Below are 20,299 nucleotides of genomic sequence, written 5' to 3'. Positions count from 1 at the left end.
GTGGTTAAGAATCCACCTGCCAATGCAGGGGACACGGGTTCGAGCCCTGGTCCGGGAAGACCCCACGTGCCGCGGAGCACCACGACTACTGAGCCTGCGCTCTAGAGCCCGCGAGCCACAACTACTGAGCCCGCGTGCCACAACTACTGAAGTCGCACACCTAGAGCCTGCGCTCCGCAGCAAGAGAAGCCACCCCAGTGAGAAGCCCGCACACCACAACAAAGAGTAGCCCCCGCTCCCGGCAACTGGAGAAAGCCCGTGAGCAGTAACGAAGACCCAACACAGCGAAAAATAAATAAATTAAATAAATAAAGTTTTTAAAAAAAGAAAGAAAACCAACAACCTGATTTTGAAAATGGACCAAAGATCCAGATACCTCACCAGAGAAGATACACAGATGACAAATAAGCACATGAAAAGATGCTCTACATCATATGTCCTCGGGGAAATGCAAATTAAAACAATGAGATATCATGACGCCCCTATTAGAATGGACAGAATCCAGAACACTGACATCGCCAAATGCTGGCGAGGATGTAAAGCAACAAGAACTCTCATCACTGCTGGTGGGAATGCAAAATGGTGCAGCCACTTTGAAGGACCGTTCAGTGCTTTCTTACAAAACTAAACACATTCTTGCCATATGACCAAGCCATCGCGCTCCTTGGTATTTACCCAAAGACATTGAAAACCTCTGTCCACACAAAAACCTGCACTTGAGTGTTTATAGCAACTCTATTTATAGTTGCCAAAACTTGGAAGGAACCAAGATGTCCTCCAGTAGTTGGATGGATAAATAAACTGTGGTCCCTCCAGACAATGGAATATTATTCAGAGCTAGAAAGACGTGAGCCATGAAAAGACAGGGAGGAAACTTAGATGCAAATTACAAAGTGAGAGAAACCAATCTGAAAAGGCTACTGCTGTGAGATTCCAGCTACATGACATTCTGGAAAAGGCCAAGCTATAGAGACAATAAAAGGATCAGGGATCATGGAGAGGGAGGAACAAATAGGAGAGCACTGAGGATTCTTAGGGCAGTGAAACTACTCTGTATTTCACTGTAATCGTGGGTACCTAGGCACTTGTCAAAACGCACAGAATGTACGACACCAAGAGTGAGCCCAAGGCAAACCATGGACTGTGGGTGAGGATGACGTGTCCAGGTGGGTTGATCACTGTGACAAGTGGACCATCTGGTGGGGATGCTGGCAGTGTGTGTGGTGTGTCCCCACACGGGGAACCTCCGTGCTCTGCTCGGCTTTGCTGTGAACCTAAAACTGCCCTAAAAAAAGTAAAATCTATTCTTTCAAAAGTTAATACACCATGATCTAGTGGGATTTATTTAAGGAACGCGAGGTTGGTAAAACATTTAAAAATCCATCGTCATTCACCCTGTCAACGGATTGGATAACAAAACTATGTAAGCATCTCAATGTATATAAAGATTAAAAAATTCAAACCTTATTTATGATAAAAACTCCCAGCAAACTACAAATATAAGGAAACTTCCTTCATCTGTTAAAGGATAGTACTGAAAATAAAAAGAAAACTACAGCAAGCATCATTTTTTCTCTACGTTTTCTTAAAGTATGATTACTATATAATGAACTCTGTGTTCGGAGTGTGTAATTCTGTAACTTTTGATGTGTGTGTGTGTCCACGAAACCATCACCACAATCCAGGTACTGAGCACATCCCCCCGCCATCCCCTGAGGACCGCTGGTCTGCTTTGTGTTACTGTAGATTCCTTCTCGTTTTCTGGTACATTATGTAAGTGGAGTTACGTCATATGGTTTCTGTCCCCCAGCACAATTATTCTGAGATTCATCCACATTATTTCATTTCTTCGTGCTGAGTGGTGTTGCCGTGTGTAGCTGCACCATGCTTTGCTTATCCATTCACTCATCGACGGATATTTGGGTGTTTCCAGGTTTTGTCTGTTACGCACACCACTGCTGTGAACATTCGTGCCCAAGGCTTTGCGTGGACGTGTGCCTTCATTTCTCTTGGGTGAACACCCTGGAGTGTGGTGCCTGGGTCATGTGATGCGTGTGGATTAATTTTTTGAGAAACCGTCAAACCGTTTTCCAGGGCGGCTGCACGTTTCCCGTTCCCTCCAGCAGCAGGCGAGAATCGCCAGCCCCGCATCCTCGCTGGCCCGCGGCCTGGTCAGCCTGCAATGTCCGCGGTTCTAATGGGCGTGGAGTGCTATCTTCTTGTGCTTTTCATTTGCAGTCCCTAATGGCTAAGGATGTAAAGTGTGTTTTCATTTGCTTATTTGCCATCTGTGTGTCTTCTTTGGTGAATTAGCTGCTCCATCTTTTACACTTCTTTTTTTCTTGTAATATTTTATTTATTTATTTAATTTGGTTGCACTGGTCTTATTTGTGGCAGGCGGGCTCCTTAGTTGTGGCATGCAAACTCTTAGTAGTTGCGGCATGCACGTGGGATCTAGATCCCTGACCAGGAATCGAACCCAGGCCCCCTGCATTGGGAGCTCACAGTTTAACCACTGCACCACCAGGGAAGTCCCTACACATTTTTTAATTAGGTTGACTGTCTCATTACTGAGTTTTGAGAGATTTAGAAATATAATCTGGGTTAAAGGCCCTTATCAGACATGTTATTTGCAGACGTTTCACCCTGTGGTGCATCTTCTCATTCTTTTAATGATCTTTCAAAGAACAAAAGTTCTTAATTTGTTGAAGTCCAGTTTATAAAATAAAAAAAATTTTGCATCATGCTCTTAGTATCATAGCTAAGAAATCTTCTTTGCCTAACTCAAGGGCACAAACATTTTCTCCTGTTTACTTCTAGAAGTTTTATAACTTTAGGTGTTACATTTCCATCTATGGCCCATTTTTGGATAATTTTCATATGGGGTGCTAGGTGTGGATTGAAGTTCTTTTTTTTTTTTTTAACAGCTGATGTCTAATTGTTCTAGCAGCATTTGTTGTAAAAGAAAGACTGTCCTTTCCCACAGAGTTGCCTTTGTGCCTCTGTCAGGTGTCCATATATGTGTGGGTCTCTCTGTCCTCTTCTACTGCTCTGTTTGTGACACATGTTTTGACTACCATAGCCTTATGGTGAGTCCTGAGTCAGACAGGGTTAGCCCTCCAATGCTGTTCTTCTGTGTCAAAGTTGTTTTTATTATTCTGGACCCTTTGCATTTGTATATGAATTTTAGAATCAGTTTGTCAATTTCTATCCCCCAAAAAAGCCCCCTGAGCAGGGGAACACAGCCAGGGCTCTGAGACCTCTGGCCAGCCTATCTGGAGCTTAGAGGAAGCTGAAAAGCACTTAAAAACAAACACGAAAGCTGTAATTGAGGCCTGTAGAGAGTTTCTGTGTCTGAAATAAACGCCAGAGCTATACAGAGGGCGCCTTTGGAATACAGAACAGACTTGTCAGTTAAAAACGTGATGGCAGAATGAAAGTCTTAATAAAAGGTTTGGAAGATAAACTTGAAGATATCTTCCCAACGTCATACAAAATAAATTAACAAAGAAGGAAAAGCAGAGAGGAAGGTTTTTTTTTTTAAAAATGGCAGATTCTGTCAAGAAGACCCAACATCCAAATAATGAGAATTCCAGAAAGAAAGAAGGGAAAGCATGGAGGAATTCACTCCAGACCCAGTCCTGGGTGGATGGAGAGAGACCCACACTGAGGACCAGGACCCTAAACCCTCAGAAAGAACAGGAATCAGACCGGTTCCAGGAGCAGTGCCGGCGCAGGCTTCAGCCCAGCCAGACCCAGTCCCGTGTGAGGCCTAGGGCACCATCTCCAGGTCCACGCCTCGCCCCTGGGAGGCGCCTGCAGAGCCGCTTTGCCCTGGCCTAGGGGCAGGAGAGGTGCAGGGCCACCGGGAGGGCGATGGACAGGGGCCTGGGAGCAGCCAGAGGCGGGGAGAGGGGCGCAGGGTGCCGTGGGCTCTGTCCGCAGGACAGGAGGCTAAGGAGGCAATCAGACCAGCAAGGATTAACCCGCAGAGAAGAGGAGGCTGTGGCTTAGCCGCCAGTCATACTTGCTCCGTCGTAATATCGTAAAAGCAGCTTGTGCCCAATTAACTGGAACCGTGGATGCTGTTGTCGGGGGAGAGGCGCCTTCTGTGGTGAGACATCGTACAAAACACCTGAAACTGAATCATCGAGAGGCCGCAATACAAGGCGGTTCTTGGAAACGTGGGGCAAGTGTAGACCACCTCAGAATTGTCGTGTGGGTGACCGGCGGCAGGAGGGGCGTGCTGACGTGCTGCCTTTCTCTGAGCCTTGCAGGAAGACTTGGCTTGTGAACTGTGCACGCGTATGACATTGATGAAAGTTAAAATCTTGAGATGCGTTAACCGAGAGAAAGCGGTGCTGGGCACGAGCCGTGTCTCTCTCCTGCAGAAGGTACCCGCAGACGACCTTGAGGCTGGAGAGGCTGAGCCCCAGAGCGCTGGGTCGGCAGGTCCTGCGGCTGCTGGAGCGGCACGGCCTGGACCCTGGTGAGTGGGGCCCCCACGCCCTGCGCTGGGGCGGGTGCCGGGCTGGTGCCGCCGGGGGTTCAGGCGGACCAGGGTCTACCGACCCCCAGCTCCCTTCCCGTCTCCTCCCTGCTTCCCCTCAGCATCTGCCCACCTGGGGTGCCCCTGGGAGTCTGGGCCCCGTGGGTGAGGACCACCGAGGCCGCGCCTACACCGTGCTCCCTGCCCCCTCCCCCTCGGCGATCGCGGGCACCCTCTCAGAGGAGCAGTCTTAACAGTGTTTTATAGCGTCACGTTATGAGATTGTGGAAATTCTTCTCACTTCCTGGTCTGTGCGAGTGTTGGTCAGGAACGGATGTGGAATTTTATCAAATACCCTTTTTGCACCTGTTGGGATGATGCTGAGCTTTTCCCCCTTTGGTCTGTTCGTGGCGTGGATTAGGTTGATCGACTATATAACATTAAACGAATCCTGGATCCCTGCCACGGCCCCGTCTCTGCCGGGTTGTGTTGCCACTTACGTAGACTGCTAGGTCCCGTTTGCCAACTGAAGCTGGATTCAGACTTCGCCTTCCTGAAATGTCTGTTTCTGGCTTTGTGTACGAGGTTAAGCTGGCCTCTGAACACGCAGTGGATGACGACCTGTCCTTTCTTTTCACTGAGGGTGTTTGTCTAAGATTGGAATTCTTTCTTCCTGAGAAGTTCAGGGGAAATGGCCTGTGAACCTGGATTGCTTTTCATTGTGGAAACATGACTATTGATTCGTCAGCTGTGGGTTTTTTTCAGGGAGTTTGTCTATTTCACTTACGGTTCAAAATGTACTGTCATAAGGTATTCCTAAGACCCCTTCTTTTTTATGGCTGAGTAATGTTCCATTTTACATTTACACCTCAGCTTCTTTGTCCACTCGTCTGTCGATGGACACTCAGGCTGTTTCCGTGTCTGGGCTGTTGTGGACGCTGCTGCAGTGAATGTAGGGGTGCAGGTATCTCCTTGAGGGAGTGATTTCATAGCCTTGGAACAAATACCCAGAAGTGGAATTGCTGGATCGTATGGTAGTTCCATTTTTAATTTTTTGAGGAACCTCTACAGTGTTTTCCAGAGTGGCTACAGTGATTTACGTTCCCACCAACAATGTACTAAGGTTCCCTTTTCTCCACACCCTCGCCAGCATTTGTTATTTGTTGGTTTTTGGATGACGGCCATTCTGACAGGTGTGAGGTGATGTCTCATTGCGGTTTTGATTTGCATTTCCCTGATTAGTGATGTTGAGCATCTTTTCATGTGCCTGTTGGCCATCTGTGTGTCCTCCTTGGGAAAACATCTCTTCAGTTCCCCTGCCTATTTTTTAATTCAGATTATTTGGGGGGTTTTGCTACTAAGTTTTATGAGTTCTTTACATATTTGGATATTAACCCCTTCTCTGTACATGGTTTGGAAACATTTTCTCCCACTTCGAAGGTTGCCCTTTCATTTTGTTGATTGTTCCCTTGCTGTGCAGAAGGTTTTGTTTGATGTAGCACATATGTTGATTTTTGCTTTCATTGCCCTGCTTTTGGTTTTTTTGTTCCTGTCTGTTGTATGCCCTGCTCAGCCCACTAAACTGAATCTTAAGCCTTCTTTCTTCTTGAATATATTCCCCAAGTTTCAATATGTATTATTTTTATTATTGTCCAGCTCAAGACACTTTAAATTTCTATTATAATTTTTTTCTTTTACCCATGAACTAACTAGAAGTGTGTTTCGTTTCTTTTTTTTTTTTTGGTTGTGCTGGCTCCTTAGTTGCTGCATATGGGCTCCTTAGTTGAGGCTCGAGAGCTCCTTAGTTGTGGCATGCAAACTCTTAGTTGCGGCGTGCATGTGGGATCTAGTTCCCTGACCAGGGATCGAACCCAGGCCCCCTGCGTTGGGAGTGAGGAGTCTTAACCACTGCACCACCAGGGAAGTCCCTAGAAGCGTGTTTTTAATTCCCAAGCTATGACATTTTTGGTTATCTTTCTGGTGTGGTCTGTTAATCTCATTGTGATCAGGGGCCATGCTTGGTATGATGTCAGTCCTTTGATTGGGTTGAAATGTGTTGTTGGGAAGAGATCTAACTTCTCCCCTTTGAAAGCAATCTCTCTTTTTCTCTGGATACCTTTAGGCTCTTCTCTTTGTCTTTGGTGTTCTGCGGTTTCACTGTGAGGAGCCTAGTTATAGATTTCTTTTTATTTGTCTTGCTTGGGATTTATTGGGCTTTTGAATCTATGGATCGGTGTCTTCAATCTGCTCTGGAATTTTTTCGGCCATTATCTCTTTCGGATATTGCCTCCTTCCCCTGTCTTCTCTCTGTTCTCTTCCTGGGACTCTGAATGTATATTGGGTCCCCGTATCTTCCATGTGTTTTACCTTTCTTACATACTTTTCATCCCTTTTCTTCCGTGTTGTCTAATCCTGGTAATTCTTCTGCTGTCCTTTTCACTTTACTAGTTCTCTCTTTATCTGTATCCAACGTACTATGAAATCCATCCACTATTTCTATTTCGATTGTTGTGTTTTCAGCCCTAGAATTTATAGTTTGGTTCTTTTTCAGATCTGCTGTTTCCCTTTGTATGGCTTCCCGTTGCCTGAAGACATTTCTGATTTTGTCTTTTCTGTCTCTGAGTACCGTGCTCTGGCTGTGTTACGGTCTGTATCTAAACTTCAGCACTGTCTCTGGTCCTCATCTGGTTTGTCTGCCTCACTTACTTGCAGGCTAACTTTGCACCTGCCAACCTTGAGAAATCATCTGATGAAGCTTTCTGCCTCCAGAAAGGAATTTATGTATTTATTTATTTTTGGCCGCATTGGGTCTTCGTTGCTGCGCGCAGGCTTTCTCTAGTTGCAGCGAGCGGGGGCTACTCTTCATTGCAGTGCGTGGGCTTCTTGCGGTGGCTTCTCTTGTTGTGGAGCACAGGCTCTAGGTGCGCGGGCTTCAGTAGTTGTGACGCGCAGGCTTCAGTAGTTGTGGCACACGGGTTCTAGAGCGCAGGCTCAGTAGCTGTGGCGCACGGGCTTAGTTGCTCCGTGGCATGTGGGATCGTCCCGGATCAGGGCTTGAACCCGTGTCCCCTGCATTGGCAGGTGGATTCTTAACCACTGCGCCACCAGGGAAGTCCCCACTGAGAGGTTTTGATTCAGCCCCTCTGGAGGCACCACGTGCGCGGAAGGGAGAAGCAGGAGGGGTGGGACCACCCAGGCCAGTGGCGCAGGTGCATCAGGGCCCTGGGAGCCAGGGCCACGGGCTGCGCTGGCAGTGTGGTGGTGGGGGGGGTGGCACTCCACCCGAGGCACAGGAGCCCACCTCAGAGGCCTGGCTGGGCAGCAAGGAGCCAGCCCCCCTCAGGCTGCTGATTAAAACCCAGAGGGTGAGTTCTAGACCCAGGAGCTCCAAGGAAGGTCCCAGCGACAGAGACCGCTGGGGGGTGCTGGGCTCTGAGGGGCCAGGAAGACTGGAGTGCAGTGCCACCGCCCTGCAGCTGGGGACCTGGCCCTGAGCTGAAGCCAAGGGACTGGGCCGGAGGGACCCCCGACCCAGGCACAGGGGCCTCCAGGCTCACCTGCACACTTGCCCTGGGCACCCAGTCAGGGAGCTCTGGGAGCGTTGCCCGGTGGGAACGTGAGGTGGGGACAACCAGGCCCCGGCTGCCAGGGCCTCCCGCTAGGCTGGTGGTGGTCGGTTGAGGCAGGGCCCCGCCCACCCGGGACCAGGACCAGAGCCTCGAGGGCCGGGCAGGGAGGTGGGCAGGAGGCCCACAGAACCAGGCACGGTGGGCGGGCTGTGTGCGGGGCAGCCCACCATCCAGCAGCCCTGTCACACCTTTCTTTGACTTCAGGGGCCGCGTCATGGCCATGGTGGGCCAGGCCTGGCGCCAGAGCAGCCTTTGGCGGCCTCAGGCTGGCCTAAGCTGGGTGCCTCCCAGGACAGGGCGTGCCCGCCTGGGGAGGGTCCATCCCACCCCACAGGTCTCGGCCAGGCCCGAGGCTGGAGCAGGTGAGTGCCCGGAGCCCGCGGGGCAGGTGGGGCCTTCCCTGCTGATCCTGCGGAGGGCCAGGAGTGCGGACAGGAGGGCAGCGGCAGGTTCTTTCCGTGGGGGCCTCGGCCGGCAGCCCTGCTGGGGAGGTAGGTGCTACCCGGCCCCCTCCCGGGTGTATGCGCTGCCAGGCCCCTTCTGTAGCCCCCCAGCTGGCTCCGGGGGCCTGTCCCAGCCAGGAGGCCTCACGGTGGCAGGACTGCCTCTTCTCAGTAGACCTGGCAGTTCCTAATTTCAGACAACACAGGCCAGCGTTTCCAGCGCCCTAAAAACTGCCCCCCCAGAGGGAGGGGCACCAACACCCCCCGTGGTCCTCGCTGGGCATCCGCCATTGCGGCGTGGGCCTCCACGTGGACTGACCCCATGCCCTCCTTGGGAGGACAGAGTCAGACACGATGCAGGGTGGGGCCCGCTCCCCCCTCAGCCCTGAGCTCCCCCAGCCCGCCCTCCCCAGGCCTGGGTCCCGGTGGAGCCCCCAGTGTCTGGGCGGAGTCAGCAGGGCACGTTCGGGTTGCGTTTCCAGCTTGCAGCCTCGGGCAGGCGGCTGGGCCTGACCCACCTGCGCCTTTGCCTTTATGTTTGGGTTTGGATGAACCATCAGTGCAGACTGCGGCCTGAATGCCTTCTGTCAATGCGATACTGTATCCACAGGCTTTTGACGAAGTATCTCATCGGCAAAATGATGCATAGCATTGTAGAAATGTCAGGAAAGCTGGTTTCTGTCTGTCTCCATCCGAGTGAGACTTGCTTCTGCAGCAGCTTCGGCACCTTTGTCTCTGTCCTGAGCGTCCCCTCCTGCCCTGAGTAACTCGTTCATCCGTCCCTGCCTCCCTGCTGCAGTCTCGTCCAGGCTCCCGAGCGGCCTGTGGGGCACGTCCATGGGTCTGAGCCTTCTCGTCTCGCGTCCCTGCCTCGGCAGGAAGCGGGAGGGAAGGCTGAGGGGCGGCCTCTGGGCAGCCCTGACCTCTGTGTGCTCGGACGGCGTCCTTGTAGCAAGGGTGCTCCCTGTGCTGGCTGTGTGGTCCTGGCCGAGAGCGTGGGGTCCTGGCCGGGGTCTGGGGATGGCCGGGCCCCCGCTGGGAGGTGCAGGTGGGCAGGCTCTGTGGTCAGCATCCCCCCGGACCGCCAGGCTGCAAGGACAGCTGGCCCCAGGGGGGAGGAGCAGCAGCCAAGTGGGTGGGCAGGGGGTGCCCTTCGCAGGCCCCCTTGGGCTCTGAACAGGACATGAAGGTGAGGCCAACAGGTAAGCATAGTTGGTGAACACATGAGCAAGACCGCCCCTTCCTCGGGAAATTCACGTCCTCGGGGGGCCAGGAAGCAAAGGCACCAGCTGCCTGGAGACAAGGCAGGAAGACCCTGAGAGGTGGGCGTCCGGGCGACCCAGAGGGAGGATGGTAGCCCAGCAGGTGCGGGCGGAGGGCGCACGGAGGGCTCCGGGGTGCTGCACGGGGGCGGGGCACCCTCCTTCAGGGCTGGGAGGGCCGCTCTGATGCGGGTGGAATGGAGGCCGCCCGTGGGGCAGGTGGGGGTCAGCGGGGAGGAGGAAGACAGGCAGAGCCGCATGAGCCCCCACCCCTGCCCCATCCCGTACTCACTCCGTCCCAGCCCTGCCCAGAGCCCGCCCTCTCTTTCAGCCCTGTGTCCCAACGTCGTCACCCAGCAGCGCCTGGCCGCCCTGCGGTATCTGTGCTACAAGCGGCTGGTAGAGGTGTGTGGACTGGGGCCCGGGGAGGAGAGGGGCTCTGAGCAAGGCCCACTGTTGTGCTCCTGGGGCTGCCGCTAGAAAGGCTTGTGCTGGCGTCCACTTTTGCAGAGAAGCGTACCTCGGGAGAGCTGGGCCGAGCATGTGCAGGTGAGTTCAGAGGGTCCCAGTGCGCGAGGACCCCCCCCCGCCGTGGGGCAGGGTCGGAGCGGCCGGGGGTCCAGGACACTCCTCCACCGCCTGTGAACAGAGCTCTCAGGCGCTGGATGAGGAGAGGCTCACCAAGAGGACATTCTAGACCATCCTCAGGCGCCCTGCTTGTCACGCCTCTGGGCCCCGAGGCCTGGTGAGCCTGAAGACCCGAGAAAGAGGCAGGCGCCCCTTGGGGTGATGTGGGGACGCGTTGGGCCGGACTGCGACCCCATGAGGATAGTGGCGAGGACGGTGTCGTCCTGCAGCCTCTGTCCTCAGGCCAGAGCTGGAGCGGGGGTCATCGCAGGGGTAGAGCTGGTCCCCAGCCCCAGGTGAATCGGCCTGGGGGGAAGGTGGGCTCCTGGGGGTCCCGGGTGCCGTGCGCACAGGAGCTCTGCAGTGATCAGTGGAATGGGGGGGGGGTCCCCTCCCTCCTGAGCGCACGCGCAGGGCCTGGTGCCTGCGCGGCAGCCAGTGGAGGGCAGTGCTGAGCCGCCCCCGGAGTGACCGGGCAGTGGGTGGTGAGTCACCGGAGAGGAACGCGGACCCCCAGGCAAGGACCGGAAGGCCGGTCCCTCCTGGGTGCCAAGGCCGAGCCGTCCGGAAGGGCAGCGGACATCCTGAAGAATGTGAGGGGCTTCCACGTATTGTCCACGTGGGAACCCGCGGCCTGCGGGAAACGGACGGCCTGAGGCTGCTGGGGACAGAGCCGTGTGGGGAGGTGGCCCCGCCTGCCGGCCAGAAGGGGCTCCCCAGGAGGGTGGGGCCCACAGCGACCCGTGACCTCGCGGACGCGGGCACCCCACCCCCATCGGGACCCCTGTGGGCCTCGTGGGCCTCTTGCTCCCGCACCGGGCCTTGCCTCCCCGAGGGCACAGTGGGTGCAGGGGTGTTCCGTGCCCTCACCCTCCCCGGCACAGCGGCCGCCCAGGGGCAGGGGTGAGGAGGGGCAGGAGAGATGCTGGTGGTGAGGGCCGGGGCAGGCCGTGCGCAGGGAGGCAGTGCGGGTCCCAGGCCCGGGAGCAGGCCAGCGGGCAGAGCCGCGGTGCTGGGCGGGCTGGGTAGCAGGACGGGCCGTGGGCTCAGGGTGGCGACCCTTCACTCTGACACGTCCAGGCCCCTCAGCATCTTGGTTCAAGCAGCTCAGTCACCGCGGAGCCTCAGGCATAGGACCTGCTGGTCTTCAGAGGGCAGCCGCCTCCTTACGCAGGGCTCAGGGCCGGGGCCGAGGGGGGAGGTCAGGGCGAGGTCGGGGTCGGGGTCAGGGCCGGGGCCGAGGGGGGAGGTCAGGGCGAGGTCTGGGTCGGGGTCAGGGCCGGGGCCGAGGGGGGAGGTCAGGGCGAGGTCTGGGGCGAGGTCTGGGTCGGGGTCAGGGCCGGGGCCGAGGGGGGAGGTCAGGGCGAGGTCTGGGTCGGGGTCAGGGCCGGGGCCGAGGGGGGAGGTCAGGGCGAGGTCTGGGTCGGGGTCAGGGCCGGGGCCGAGGGGGGATGCAGGGCCAGTCCGAGGGGCAGATCTGGGTCTGGGGGCTGCCTGGATGGGCCCACCCCCTTGGGGCAGACCAGGCGCGCAGCCCATATCCGTCCCCCAGGGCCTGGTGGGGCAGGACCAGGGGCTACAGGAGCAGCTGCTGGCGTCTCACGACGACGCGGCCCCGGCCGCCCCGCCTGCCCTGGGCCTCCTGCTGCCCGAGCAGCGACTCCCGGCCTCGGTGGCCGCAGAGCTCCGCCAACTCAGGGTCCCGGAGAGGTGAGCGTCCCCAGGCTCGGAGGGCCCACAAGGAGGACGCCCTTGGGCCCCCGCCCTCGAAAGTGACCACGAGGCGTACGTGCTGGTGGTTTGGGAATTAGAAGCGCGGGAGAGCCGAGCAGGGGCGCAGGCAGAATGCAGGCACACAGCAGGAGGCAGGCGGGCCTGCCCCTTGGGTGCTAGCGAGACCCCGTGGCCAGATCCCTCGTCCGGCCAGATACTCCCAGCGGCCTGAGGACCCAGCCGCCTGCAGTCTGCGAGGGCAGAGGCGTGGGGACCAGACCGCGTAGACCCCGGCCCACGCGCGGGCCCTGAGCACTCCCCTGCCCCCGGGGCCAGGCCGGGCAGTGCTGTGGGGTGCCCTGGTGGGGCGGGGTGCTGCAGCTCTGCCCCTCTCCAGGACGGCCGAGGCCCCTCTGGAGGACGGGAAGGACGATTACTACCAGCTGCCCATCTCCAGGGAGCACCTCCACTTCCTGGCCTCGTGGGAGGACCTGGCCAGGCACCAGGAGGAGCTCCTGCAGGTGGGTGCCTGACTCCCGTGGGGCAGCCGGCTCCGGGGGCTGCTCACCAAGGCCTCCTGGGGCTCTGTCCACACCGGGCCCCCTGGCTTAAGGACTCCGGGCCTGAGGCCTGAGCATCGGAGTGGCACTCGACCCCTTGTGTGTGGGCGCTCGCAGGGCCGGTCCAGCTCTCCCCACAGAGGCCGCCTCCCCTGGACCTCAGCCCTCAGGCGGCCAGGCAGGTTGGCGTGTCCTCCTCCCTGTCTTTGGCTGTGCCGCTCACGCCGGCCCCTCTGTCTGCAGCCCGGCCGGGTGGTCAGCGTGGACCTGGAGTGGAGGCCCTCGTTCGGCGCCGGGGGCCGGCCCCGGGCGTCGCTCATGCAGGTGGCCGTGGAGGGCCGCGTGTTCCTGCTGGACCTGCCCCGGCTCTCAAGTCCGGCAGGAGGGCAGGCACCCCAGGCCTTCTCCCGGCTGGTGTCCCGGCTGCTCGCGGACCCCTCCATCACCAAGCTGGGTGAGCACAGACCCGGCCCCGCGCCACAGCCCTGCCTGCCCAGGGGAGGGTGTCAGGGTGAGGCCAGGGCCCCTTCCTTGGGTGCGCGTCACAGCGACGGCCCCCGCCCACAGGTTATGGGATGGCGGGGGACCTGCGGAGCTTGGGTGCCTCCTGCCCGGCCCTGGCCCAGGCCGAGAAGCAGCTGCAGGGCAGCGTGGACCTGCTGCAGGTGCACAGGCAGGTCAGCGCTGGGGGGATGCTGGGGGGTGTTCCCTGCTGTGCTGAGCCGCCTGCACAGCGATACCGGGGCAGGGGTCTCACCTCAGGCTGGCGGGGTATCTGTGGGCCGGGACTTGTCCTCGGCCTCTCTGTGCCTTCTGGGCTGGCCCCGGCCCTGCTCCCTGGCCACAGGTCACCAGGGACCCAGGAAGGGCGTGTCACCACACGTCCCCACGCTTCCCCAGAACGAGCCCGGCTCTGCCTACCAACCCCCACCCCAGGAGCTCTCAGCACACACCCTTGGGGCTTAAGGCATTGGCCTCAGAGCTGACCAGTGGGCAGGTAACCACGGCCCTGAGACCCTGACACAGCCTGCCTTGGCTGCCAGCGCTCTCCTCCTGCGGCGCTGTCCGCCATGGAGGACGCAGGGCCTGCCCCAGGGCTCCTCGTGGGGCGGCCAAGGCGCGTGCGGTGGCGTCCTCCCTGTGGGGCAGGCCCCTCACCCCCACGGGGGTGCTGTTATGCAGATGCGGGCGGCAGACAGGCCAGCCCCAGGCGTGGACGGGGCCGCAGGGCCGCGGGGCCTCAGCCTCCTGGTGCGGCAGGTGCTGGGCAAGCCCCTGGACAAGATGCAGCAGCTTTCTAACTGGGACCGGCGGCCGCTGGGCGAGGGGCAGCTGGTCTACGCAGGTGGGCGCCCCCCGCACCCCTGCCCCGCACCCCCGATCGTCCCCGCGCTGGAGGCTGAGGCTGACCTTGCCCGTCCCAGCCGCTGACGCCTACTGCCTGCTGGAGGTGTACTGGGCTCTGTGCAGAGAGCCTGCCCGCTTCCACCTGTCGGGGGACCTGGCCAGGAGCCTGAGGCTGGGACGCGGTGAGAGAGCGGGGGCTGGGGAGCTGCCGCCCCTGCAGAAGGCCTCGGCCTCGCCCCAGCAGGTAGGCGAAGCCCCCCAGGGCTCCTTTATCACGATTCCTATGGGGAGATCCCTGTCCTTAGAACTGGGACCTTACAGGGTTGGAGACCGGGGTGGGTGTGGGGTGTTGGGGAGAGCCGTCCAGAGGGCTTGCGTCCCGCACGCTGGACCCTCCTCCGGGAAGGAAGGAGAGCAGAGCCGTGGGTTCGCTTCCTAAAGGAGGAGGGGTCTCAACGGTCTCCTGACACCAGGTCTGGCGTGCCCCCTGCCAAGGTCTAGGGCAGCCTCTGGCCGTGTCCCCGTGTGCCCCAGGGACCCAGGCCCTGCTCCAGCGTGCACACGACCACCCCCCCAGGAGACGTGTGCCGGCCCCCCTTGGGGCCCAGTGTGGGTGACCTGGTATCATGTTTGCTGCTTTTCTGCTGTTTTCTGCACTGAGTACACATTGCTCAGGACGAGCTGACCTCACGGCCCTCGGGACCCTCGCTCCCCACCGGGTCCAGGGTGGGCCAGACGGGCCACGGCTGCTGAGCGGGGCTGTGTCGCAGGTGCCCGCGGGTGAGGACGCAGCCCCCGAGGTCCCGGCCAGGGCCTTCCGCGTGGTGTGTGACAGCATGCTGCAGGGGCTGGCGCGGAGACTCCGCTGTCTGGGCATTGACGTGCTGGTGCTGGCCACCGGCGAGGACCACCGCAGGGCCGCCGAGGTGAGCGGGCCTCCCGCGCCGCTGGCAGAGGGGGCAGTGTCTGGGGTGGCCGCAGGGCCCCAGCGGCGTGGACCCCCGCGCCACTGGGGCAGAGGGCAGGGCCCCCCTGGTCGCCGGGGTGGAGACGTTTACGGCTCCGGCACCTGTGGTCTGCGGGCCTGGAGCCCTTGAGGAGCCTCTGGGGGGGGCCTGACACAGGTGGGCTCAGGGTAGTCCTGGCCCCCTTGCTGTCTGTTGGCCCCTGGCAACGCTGTGTGCCCGTGAGGCCCTCCCCTCCTCCAAGAAGCAGATGCTCACGCCACCGCTGGAGGCACGAACCCCCAGGGCCCTGCAGAGACCCCAGCAGGGCTCTCAGAATCCAGGGGTTAGAACGTGGCTGGTGAGCGTTTTTTACCAGGTTTCCTGAGATGTGATTTACGCACCACACAATTTACAGTGTACAATTGTACATTCCCAGAGTTGTGCAGCCATCACCACAGTCAATTTTAAACCACTTTCATCACCCGTGAAGTTGTCCCCCGCGCCCCCTCCCCAGCGCCTGGCAGCCTGGCTTCTGCCTCCGGGGAGCTGCCTGTTGCGGACACTGCACGTCAATGGACTCGTGCACGTGGCCTTTCACAAGCGTGGTGTTTTCCGGGCTCAGCTATGTTGTAGCATCTGTCAGCGCTTGACTCCTTTTTACTACCAAATAACGTTCCATCAGATGGACCGCGGTGGATCCATCCACCCGGCTGCTGATAGACGCTCGGGCTGTCTCCACTCTCGTCTGCTGTGACTCATGCGGCTGTGAAAGAGCATAGAGGTGGCCAGGTCATAACTTGGACTGTTAATATGTGGTTTCTTTTATGAATTCGAACACATTCTTCTGGAAGGGGTCCCCAGGCTCACCAGGTGGGTGGCCAGGGCACAAAGCACAAAGCTGGCCGGGGGCCCTGGGACTGTAGAGCCATGGGGTGTCGTCAGCAGTGGCCCTTCCCTCCACACTCCGCACTGCCAGCCGGGTCCTCCCGGCGGCCCCCACCCCCAGTAATGAGGAAGCTGGGGCCGGAGGAGCAGAGGGGATCTGCCCGGGGCTGCAGGGGGAAGCCGTGAGCCTCCCGTGCCGGCCCCCACGTCCGTGCGATGATGTCCACTCTCCCCAGCCCTGGCCCCTCACAGCCGTCTCTTCCGGACGCCTGGTCCTGGTGCCCAGGGGAGGAGGATGCGGTCGTGCCTAGGGTGGCTCTGGACGCCGTCCCTGTCGGAAACCCCTCTGTCCCCAGCCAGGGTTGTTTCTAGCTTACGGGGGCTAAGACTAGGAGGGCCAGCCTGGCATCTCGAGGACCGAAGACCAGGCGTCAGTGGTCACGGGACCCAGGGAGGAGGGGCCTTCCCAACCGGCCCCGAGAGTGCCCCGGTCTCCAGCAGACGGAAGGCAGGGTTTGGCCCCTAGTCTGCACCCGCACTCCCACGTTACCCTCTGAAGTTTTACGTGACGCGGCCCAAGGGAGTTGCAGGTGTGATTTACTTGTCAGCTGACCTCAAAGGGGCCCGCCCCGGAGGGAGGACTTTGGATTATACGGGTGGAGCTAGTGTCATCACGTGAGCCCTTGACAGCAGAAACGGAAGGCAATCATCAGACTCAGAGCACAGGAAGGATTCGGTGTGGGCCGCAGGGCAAGGAGACGGACCTCCATCCAGCAGCCCCCGGCAATGGATCCTGCGGCACCGAAGGCGCCTGGAAGCGGGTCCGTCACCAGAGCCGGGCCGCTGGCCCCGGAGCACCGGGGGTCCTGGGCGTGAGCCCCTGGGGCCCGCCCACTCCCACCCCACAGAGCTGGGTGTGAGTTCATGCTTAAGTGGCTGTGGCCACGTTAGAAAATCAGTAGATTTGGGAGCCAGGAGTTCAGTGCTGCTGGAATGACGCCTCAGCCGCCGGAGGTGGAGCAGCCGGAGAGGCTGGGGAAGTGCTGGGGTCGCGACGGCCCGGACCGGAGGGAGAAGCCGGGCAGGGGGTGGGCTGCAGCCGGGGGTTCGGACCTCGGAACCCGGAACATCGCAGCCCTTGAGGCCACAGGCCCAGGGCCCTCCCAGGGGGTATGGGAGGGGGACCGAGGTGCTTATTCCTGGGGATGGAGCTGCAGCCGAGCCCCTGCGTTACAGACTGACTTTACCCACATCTCCCGTGAGGCTTTTAACTTGTCCCCTCAGCCTTGTGGTCGGAGCTCCCAGGGCCTCGTCCTCAGTGCCCGCCCTGCGGGGCTGGGACGGTTTACTGTCACCCGCGAGTGGTGCAGCATTCTGGGCCATGGGGCGACTGTGCGCACATCTCACACCCGTGATGGTCTGGGGCGCGGCTGGAGCCCTGAGGGCATTTTCTGGAGAGGACGTCTCTAGCCGTGGGAGCTGCTGTGTCCCTTTGGCCGTTTACATTTTCTCTTCCCTGGATCTTTCCCAATCATGCGTTTCCCCATACAGACCCCCGAGTAGATGAACTGGCTGTTTCGTATAGAAGGGCTAGACTGTGGGTTTTGTCTTCTCTGATGAGCGCTGTTAACACTCATAAACACTTTTTAAAGAAAGGCAGCACTGCTGGTGAGGGAAGGGGGGAGGGTCCTGCCACGCGGGGCAGAGGCCCGGGCGCTGTGTCCACGCTGGCGGGGAGTAGACCTTTCAAGGATGAGCCGGGGCGCCAGCCAAGCCGCGCTGAGGTGCGCCCTGGTCCTCCTGCTGCTTGGGGTCAAGTGTGAGGGGACGGAGTCCGCTGAGCGAAGAGCCGTCTGGCAAAGAGCAGCCGGGGCGTGATGTCTGGGGAGGTTCTCAGCCCGTCCGGATGGAGGAAGAGGCCAGCGTCCAGTGGTGGCTTCCCCGGGCGTGGCCTGCGCAGAAGCTGGGGGGCACGTGGCCAGGCCGGGCAGCCGCCCTGGCAGGAGCCAGAGTGAGAAGCAAGTCCATGGCGGACAGTGGCGCAGAGTCTGCCCCGACGGTCCCCCCGCCGCCGCCTTCGTCCTCGGCTGGCTCCTTGCAGTACATCTCTATGTGCCTCTGGGCGGTTCTGCTGCTCTGGGGACCCCGACGGTTACAGATGTGGGGAGAGAAGTGCATCCAGAAGAGTCTCCAGGAAGTGGTCTGAGTGGTTCCGGGGTTTCTGGGGCCGATCTGCTAATCTGATAGATTTAGGGCACTGAGGACCCGTCTCCAGGGGTAAAGAGGTCACTGGTGGGCCATGGTGTGATGTGGCCAAGCTCCCCGGAACATGGCTGGGGTTCCCCGTGGAGGCCCTGCAGAAGGAGAGCCCGAGGGGCTGGCCAGTGGCCAGGAGGGCCCAGGAGGAAGCCCCTCAGTCCTGGGGCCGCGGTGCTGAGGCAGCTCAGAACCACACCCGGGGCTCCATCCCGTGCGCCGCTGGATGACAACACAGGTTACACTCGCGGTCGCTGCTTCACCGTCCATTTTGCCAGTCTTGTCGGCAGGAAGTCACATCTCGCTGCACTTTCGCTCGCCTTCCTCCGAATATCCGTGAAGCTGAGCATCCTTCCACGCGCTCGTTCGCTGCTTGTGCCCCTGTCTTGTGAGGTGCCCCGGGCAGAAAGCAGCAGGCCTGACCCTGGCCTGGGAAGGCCCGCTGGCACAGTTGGTCCGGCCGGTAAACAGCTGATGGAAAACTTTCCCCGCATGGTGGGAGGGGCTCATTGTGCCCCAGCTGTCCAGACAGTGTGGTCTGCGTGGACGCCTGCTTCCCTTCCGGGTTGCAGAGGGTGCCTGGGTGACTGAACCGCAGCGCACACCACGGGTGCTGAGTCACTCATGCATCTGCCCGGTGACGCGTGTTGCGGTGGCCGGCGCAGGGGGCACTCAGCACAGGCCGACTCCACCAGGCAGGCTCCGGGGCTTGAGTGGTTTCCCTGCGCTTCGCCCAGGTGCTTTCCGTAAGCTGGTTCTGTTTTCTGTCCTTCCCTGCTTGTGTGCTGAGTCCTGCCAGCGAGTGCCCGGACCTGGGGACGGTGTGGGGACCCTGCTGCCGCTCCGTCCTCCTCCCTCTGGCCTCACCGTTCATCTTGGCATCTGCGGGGGAGCCCCGCCTCGCTCCCCCTCCGCCTCCGCCTTCCTGCGATGGTCTGGAAACAGCCCCTCCGTGGGCTTTGCTTGGAGCTCGTTGACGCTGTGAGCCAGGGTGGGGACAGCGACGTGTCGTCACGTCGAGTCCTCTGTGCGTGAGTGTTGGTCTCGCTCTTCTCCGAGGGTTGCACGCACGTGTCGTAAGCTCTCCACGAAGCCCTGCCACGTCTATGAGGTTTCACCCCAGGGACCTTCTGCTTTGTCGCCACGACGTGTGGTGCTGCTTTCTCTTCTGCGGGTACACAGAACCGCAGTGGACCTTTAGTTCTTAGTTGCCTGAGCATTGATCTTACATCTGGAAACCTTGCAAAAGTCTCCTAAATTCTACTGAATTGACTGCCAGTTCTTGGGGTTCTCTTGGCGGACATACCTTCTGCAAACAGGATGGTTTCATTCCTTCCTCTCCAGTCTGTATGGGTCTTCTTTCTTTCCCTTATCCTGTCCCAGTGGTCGAGGTCTCCAAGGTGGGGTTGACCCGGTGGTGACCGTGGCCGTCTGTCTCAGTTCCGACTTGACAGGGAATGTTTCTCCATGAACCACGGTGGTTGCCAGGCCCCCACACCAGGCCGGGGAGGCTCTCCGGGCTCCATATCTGCTGCACGTTTCGTCATGAAAGAAGCTGAATTCTACCTGATGCTTTCTCTGCAGCCATTGAGAGCGTCCCTGTGACCTGTGCACGTGACGAACCTCTTCAGTCTGGACCCAGGCTAACCAGCATGTCACTTGGCTGGGTCTGCCTCCAGGACCGTGTCTGACACGGAACTTCTCTTCCTCACCATCTTCTCTTCCACCTCATAAACAAGCTGGGGAGTTTTTCCTCCTCTGTGCTTTCTGCTGCTTTGAGTAACATTTGGATTATCCCCTCAAATGTTGGCTGACTTCCTGCAAGGCCTCCTCAGCCTGGTGTTTCGGGGGGGAGGCGTTTCCAGGAGTCTCTGATTCTTTCTTATTTGATAGTTTTAGGACTACTTAGTTGTCTGCATCTTCTTGAGTCCCTTGGTAGTCCGTACCTTTTTCTGGATGTGCCCATTTCACAGACTGTTTCACGTACGTGGTGGAGTCCAGCTCCTCTGTGAAAGCTCCGCGGTACCTGCAGGTGGTCAGCTTCATTCTGATTGTTGCTCACTTGTGCTCCCCCTCTTTCCTGATCTCACAGAGGTTTGTCAGTTTACTAAGTCTTTTCAAATAACTAGTATTTGGCTTTG

General features: G+C 59.0%; 1 protein-coding gene across 8 annotated transcripts in view; it reads left to right on the top strand.

Annotated features, from left to right (window-relative positions):
- Window positions 1–20,299, top strand: part of EXD3 (exonuclease 3'-5' domain containing 3) — a 79,769-nt gene that overhangs the window by 36,482 nt on the left and 22,988 nt on the right. For 5 of the 8 annotated variants that reach the window (XR_005020228.1, XM_036854734.1, XM_036854739.1 and 2 more), the window contains 11 exons: window positions 4,392–4,489; window positions 10,155–10,228; window positions 10,334–10,372; window positions 12,003–12,160; window positions 12,561–12,684; window positions 12,967–13,177; window positions 13,291–13,400; window positions 13,571–13,720; window positions 13,906–14,068; window positions 14,148–14,314; window positions 14,841–14,996. Coding sequence is in view for 6 of the 8 variants with exons in the window: in XM_036854734.1 (XP_036710629.1) it covers window positions 4,392–4,489; window positions 10,155–10,228; window positions 10,334–10,372; window positions 12,003–12,160; window positions 12,561–12,684; window positions 12,967–13,177; window positions 13,291–13,400; window positions 13,571–13,720; window positions 13,906–14,068; window positions 14,148–14,314; window positions 14,841–14,996 (1,450 nt within the window). In the remaining 2 variants the exon portion in view is untranslated. Of the gene's footprint in view, window positions 1–4,391; window positions 4,490–10,154; window positions 10,229–10,333; window positions 10,373–12,002; window positions 12,161–12,560; window positions 12,685–12,966; window positions 13,178–13,290; window positions 13,401–13,570; window positions 13,721–13,905; window positions 14,069–14,147; window positions 14,315–14,840; window positions 14,997–15,453; window positions 16,819–20,299 lie in introns of all 8 variants that reach the window. The other 3 variants (XM_036854736.1, XM_036854737.1, XR_005020227.1) reach the window with 2 other exon arrangements.

This window comes from Balaenoptera musculus, chromosome 6, assembly GCF_009873245.2.
Source record: "Balaenoptera musculus isolate JJ_BM4_2016_0621 chromosome 6, mBalMus1.pri.v3, whole genome shotgun sequence".
NCBI lineage: Eukaryota > Metazoa > Chordata > Mammalia > Artiodactyla > Balaenopteridae > Balaenoptera > Balaenoptera musculus.
Note: the sequence above shows the minus strand (reverse complement) of the source record. Positions and strands in the feature narration are given on the sequence as shown.